At 49.3% G+C, this 5,938-nt stretch overlaps 1 protein-coding gene across 2 annotated transcripts in view; it reads right to left on the bottom strand.

Moving 5' to 3' along the window:
• The window catches only part of P2rx5 (purinergic receptor P2X 5), a 13,293-nt gene extending 9,208 nt beyond the window's left edge, over positions 1–4,085 (bottom strand). For both annotated transcript variants that reach the window (XM_031351751.1, XM_031351750.1), the window contains exon 1: positions 3,676–4,085. In XM_031351751.1, coding sequence (XP_031207611.1) covers positions 3,676–3,812 — 137 coding nt within the window. In that variant the 5' untranslated portion in view covers positions 3,813–4,085. The remainder of the gene's footprint in view (positions 1–3,675) is intronic.
• Between the last annotated feature and the right edge of the window lie 1,853 nt (positions 4,086–5,938).

Raw genomic sequence — 5,938 nt, 5'->3', positions numbered from 1 at the left:
TGGGACTCATGGCTCCAGCAGCATATGTATAGCAGAGGATGGCCAAGTCGGTCATCAATGGGAAGAGAAGCCCTTCGCCCTGTGAAGGTTCTGTGCTCCAGTGTAGGGGAATGCCAGGGCCAGGAAGTGGGAGAGGGTGGGGTGGTGAGCAGGGGGAGGGGGAAGGGAACAGGGGTTTTTTGTTTGTTTGTTTTTGTTTTTTATTTCTTTTTTCTTTTTTTTTGAAGGGGAAACTGGGAAAGGAGATAGCATATGACATGTAAATAAAGAAAACAACAACAATAATAATAAATATGCTTATTTCACTCATTAAATAAATAAATTAAAATTAAAATTAAAAAAGAAAGAAATTGCTGGGTGGTGAGGTAGTCCACCCATTTAATCCCAGCACTTGGGATACTGAGGCAGCCATGTCTCTGTGACATCCAAGGGAAGAGGGGTTACCTAGCATGTGTAAGGCCTAATAAAAGCAAATTAAGTCTTGTGTTCTTTTAGACTGAAAGCATAGTAGGGCCAACAAGATGGTTCAGGAGATAAGGGCTCTTACCTCTGAGGCTGAAGTTCTGAATTTAATCCCACACGCACGACAGAAAGAGAGAACAGACTCCCACATGTACACTATGACACATACTTACCCATACACACATATAATAAGTAAATTAATAAAAAAAAAAATCAAAGGACTGAAGAGATTTCCCAGTGGTTAAGAGCACTTACTGCTCTTGCAGAGGACCTGGGTTCAGTTCTCAGCTCCTGCATCAGGTTATTCACATCTACTTATAACTAAAGCTCCAGGGTGTCTAACACCCTCTGACCTCCATGAGCACCTGCGCACTGTGCACATATACAGCCTCATACACATAGATAAAAAATAATGCTGCAGGGCATATCTTTAATCCCAGCATTCAGGAGGCAGAGGCGGATGGAGCTCTGAGTTTGAAACCAACCTGGTCTCCTGAGCAAGTTCCAGAATAGCCAGAGCTACACAGAGAAACCCTGTCTCATAAAACAAAACAAAACAACATACACACCAAAAACAAAACAGCAGAAAAGTTTGGTCTCTTCAAATTAAAAACATCTGCACATCAAAGGACCATGTCATGGAAATATGCTGAGGCTGGCCTCGAACTCACAGCAATCCTCCTACCTCATCCTCGAGAGTGTTAGAATTATAGGTGTGTGCCAGCCTATAATCTCACACATTTCTAAGAAGATATATATGATTAAATTGTGTGTGTGTGTTCATGCGTGCGCACATGCCTATGTGATTAAATTGTGTGCACGTGCCTATGTAATTAAAGTGTGTGTGTGTGTGTGTGTGTGTGTGTGTGTGTGTGTGTGTGCACGCACTAGCCTGTGTGTGTTTGAGTGTGTTTGTGAGGCCAGGTACAGTTGGAAGTCAGAAGAGCCAGATTCTCTGGGGCTGGAACTACAGAGGGTTGTAAGCCAATGAGTTGGGAACTGAACTAAAAGAACAGCAAGCATGCCGGAAAGACAGACGTGGCTCAGAGATTAAGAGCACTGGCTGTTCTTCCAGAGGTCTTGAGTTCAGTTCCCAGCAACCACATGGTGGCTCACAACCATCTATACTGGAATCTGATGCCCTCTTCTGGCATGTAGGAATATATGCAGACAGGATACTGTATAATAAATCTTAAAAAAAACAAACAAAACCGGCAAGCACTCCTAACCATCCAGACTTCACAACTTCACTCTGGCCCCTAAAAAGATATACTTTGAAAATGAGGTGACCATGGCTGGGCGGTGGTGACACACACCTTTAATCCTAGTACTTGGGAGGCAGAGGCAGGTGGATTTCTGAGTTTGAGGCCAGCCTGGTCTACAGAGTGAGTTCCAGGACAGCCAGGGCTATATAGAGAAACCCTGTCTCGAGAAACCCTGTCTCGAGAAACCAAAAGAAAAAAAAAGAAAAGAAAAGAAAAGAAGAGAAGAGAAAAGAAAAGAGGGTGTCAAATGCTAAGCACAGTGAGGCTAGCACAGAGCAAAAGCTCCACGCACATAAATCACTAACTCGTAGTTAGCTATCAGCCAGCTTAACCATTCTTGGTGAAGCTGGGGAAACGAGTCAAAGAGGTCAAAGGAGGAAGAAGCCAGTGCCCTGTCATGCTATGAGTGCATGCATGACATGCTGGCTCTCTCCAGGGAGTCACGAAGGTGTCAACCAACATGTGTCCATTTCCTCATTTCTGGGGCAGAGTTGGAGAGAGACTGAGTCCTAAACTGTCCCATTTACAATGTCCTCTAAGAAAGTTGTGATATGTTTTGTTTTGCCTTCTAGCCATTGTCGTCGTTGTTTTTCAAGACAGTTTCTCTGTAAGAGCCTTGGCTGTCCTGGAACTTGCTTTGTAAACCATACTGGCCTTGAACTCTCAGAGATCTGCCTACCTCAGCCTCCTGAGTGCTGGGATCAAAAGTGTTCCCCACCATGCTTGGCTCGAAAGTTGTGATTCTTGAGCGAACCTTTCATTTTAGCAGAGAAAACGCTGGTCCAATTCAAAACAGTAAGCAAGCGTTCAGCATTCATGTATTCATTTCATACAGATTCCCAAGTGAAATGTCACATCACAAGTGTGACATCGAGTCGTGGCATCCCCAGACTTCAGACACTGAGCAAATGACCAATCAAAATGTCTTATGGAAATGCCAGGGAGGGAGGCAGAGGAAGAACTCAAATCTGGACCTGGAGTGATGCTAACTGAGTGGGGAAGGAAAACTATGGTGGCTGAGGACCAGCAGCCCAAAGGTCCTGAGGTGGGAAACTGCCAAGTGCCTTGGAGCTAAAATCCAGCAAACAGTGAGAATGCAGCTATTACCCACGCCTATAATCACAGCACTCCCGAGGTAAAGGAAGGAGGATTTCAGAGTTTGAGGCCAGCCTGCTCTACTGAGCAGTTCCAGGATAGCCAGGGCTACACGGAGAAACCCTGGGGGGGGGGCGCCTGGGAGGGGCGGGGAAGCAGCCATTAGAAGGCAGCAAGACTAGGCCAGGACTGCCCTCCCAGGAGCAATAATCGCACATCATTTAATGAGGAAAGGAAAGTGAATCACAGCTGTCCGCAGTGGCTGCCTGCCTCTTTCCACCCGTGCCTTCTTTTCTTCTTAGGAGCAAGGGAGCCCTCTAACCAAGCTGTTAAATCCCCAACAAACTGCCCGTGGGCTGGTAGACCCGTAGTCTGCAAGATGAGATGGCAACAAGGGAAAACAGTTGAGCATCTGGACGCTGGAGAGACTGCCCCTGATTCCCGTGAGCTAACCCTGAGTTCCAGAACATGCCAATCTCATGAGCTGGCCCAACCAAGAGTAAGCCAGTAATGCTCAATGCTTATAAATAACCTGCTGGGTGCTTGGGCCAGCTGTCAAGCCGGACACAGGGAGGCCTCTGGGGGGCAGCTGGAGCCCAGTGTCCTGGCATCCCTGCCTCTTGGTCATGGCTGTAACACTGGAAGCTCCAGTCCTTGAAGAAAGGGCTCCTACAGACAGCTTCCAATCAAGGTATCCAGTTACTGTCGGCCACGTTTCACAAGGCAGTGTCCCCTTTTTACTTTCCCATCCTTATATCCAGGGGCCCTTTGAGGGCCGACTCTCCAAAGCCCCTGTATCTACACCTTCCCCTTCCCATTGCCCCTTGCTTCAAAAAGGTGCCCAAGAACTCACATGAGTAAGTACAACAGGATGGTGAGCTGCAACACCCGGTAGAGCAGCCCCACCTTCTTGCTCTTGGCGACCACGAACTTTGCTGTCTTGTAGTCGAACAGAGACAGCACGAACCCCTTCCAGGCCGCCTGGCCCATGCTTCCAGCTCACTCTGGCCACCGCCGCCTCCCGCTGCCCCGCAGCCAGCCAACGGAGCACTCTGTGCCCTGCCGCAGTCTCCAGGCGCGGGGCTCCAATGGGCATGAGCTGGAGAGCAGACGCGCAGACCCGGACGCAAGCACAGGGCAGCCAGGAGGATCCCCGCTGCCGCGGAGAGCCGGACTGCAGCGAGCGAGCGCCCAGCCTGGGATGAGGCCGCCTCCGCTGACACGGTGACACCACCCCGGCTGTGTCTCCAGCCACTGGCTGGTAAGGACAGTGCGCACGGAGTGAGGAGGCGAGGAAGAAGGAGAAGGTACTTTCCAAGGCGTCTCGCCCGCCCCTACCTCTTCCCATGGGAACCCAGTGGGGAAGTAGAGGCAGAATCCGGAAGGGACCCACAGCGCAGGAAGTATAGGAGGAGGGATAGACAGTAATGACTGGTTTCCCGATTGCCCTGGCCTCCCTACTCACGCTGTCAGACAGACCTATAAGTCCCTGGCTGCCTGTGTGTGCTGTAATCAAGGGGCGTTTCCACCGCTTCTATGGCTGCGGATTTAAACCCTACAAATATCTAGGGTCAGGGATCAGAGGTCCCAGTCAGGTACTGTGGGGTAGAGAGAGCTAGGGCACCAAGGCATGGGACTCTAACATATGTCCAGAGTCTGAATAGTTCCCAAAGAAAGAACCCAACGCCATCCTCTGAGGCTGAACCAAAATGGGAGAGAGAAGAGATGCCTGGGGCTGCTTTTTGGCACTTGTTATGGGCCGCCGTAGGTTGCCTATGGTGAGGAGCTGTAGGATGAGAGAGGATGTAGGATCCCATTCCTGTGGTATGGGTCTATATGCAGTGAGAGGCTGTGTGGTGAGCAATTACAGGGCTGTATATATGTATACTGGTGGGCTATGTGTGGGCATGGGTTATGTGGTGACCGGCTGTGTATGTACGGAGGGTTTGGGTGTGGTGAGAGTCTATGTGCCAGGGGCTGAGAGGTGAGAAACTGTGCACACTAACTGTATGCACCTGTGTCTAAGCACACCACCTCTCCTCCTGACCCTGGCCCTCTTGCCCAATGGGAAACTCACTCTCCGAAATGACAGACTCCAGAAGTCGGAAGAAACACTGAAGTCCACCAGGTATGATCTCCAAAAAAATAAGTTTCAGGGACCAGGTCCCTAGTTTTGCAACACAAAGGAATGACTATTTTTAAAAAAATAAATAAATAAAGACAAAATACCTGGACTTTGCCCTTGAATTTCCTATCCCTTCTAGGAAAGGGCATAGGGCTCTGCATTCTTGTTCCTAAAGTGTCCTTTGGAAACAATGTGTTCTTATAACTTTTCAAACTCAACCCAAGCAGTCCCTCAAAAAGGCTTATTTTTGTAAGTCCAAAGCAATCCTCACCCCCTACTCCAATCACCTCTGTCCCATGGCCCCAACTTAGTCCTACAAAACCTTTGTGTGTGTGTGTGTGTGTGTGTGTGATACAGGATTTCTCTGTGTCACAGCCCTTGCTGTCCTGGAACTTGCTCTGTAGACCAGGCTGACTTGGAACTCACAGAGATCTGCCCGCTTCTGCCTCCCAAAGGCGTGCGTCACTTTTCCAGGCTACCTGCAGAGCACTTTCAGTACCTGAGGTGACCTCACTTGTGCACTGTGCCCCCAGACAAGACCAGAAGCTCCAAGAGGTTGGGGTCCTTGCTTTGGATAATCCTATGTCCTGGGTGTAGCCTGCGCAGTCGTCTCGCCAGCAAGAAGACACGCGGACACTAGGTTCCTTCTGCAGCAACGTTTATTGTCTCCATCCATAGGGAAAAAAGGGGTCGAGCCAATAATCCGCACTGCTTATATACACCACAGTGCGGCGTGTCTGCCCATGATTGGCTGTTCGCTCATTACCCTACGTAACGCCCCAGAATGGGCTGTGACTTTTCACTCTACGCACATGTGCAAACAGTTATTTACTAGGAGTCGACAGCAGAAGTAGGAGCCATCTTGCCATGGCGAATGTCTCTCCAGCTTCACCGCTCCCCACATCTCCCCCTTTTGTTTTAGCTAAAAGGGAAGGCCAAATGTAGCAAGTCAGAGAGTGCTTTTGCTCTGCCAGGGCCCCTGTCTTAGGTC

Source organism: Mastomys coucha, unplaced genomic scaffold, assembly GCF_008632895.1.
Source record: "Mastomys coucha isolate ucsf_1 unplaced genomic scaffold, UCSF_Mcou_1 pScaffold5, whole genome shotgun sequence".
Lineage (NCBI taxonomy): Eukaryota > Metazoa > Chordata > Mammalia > Rodentia > Muridae > Mastomys > Mastomys coucha.
Note: the sequence above shows the minus strand (reverse complement) of the source record. Positions and strands in the feature narration are given on the sequence as shown.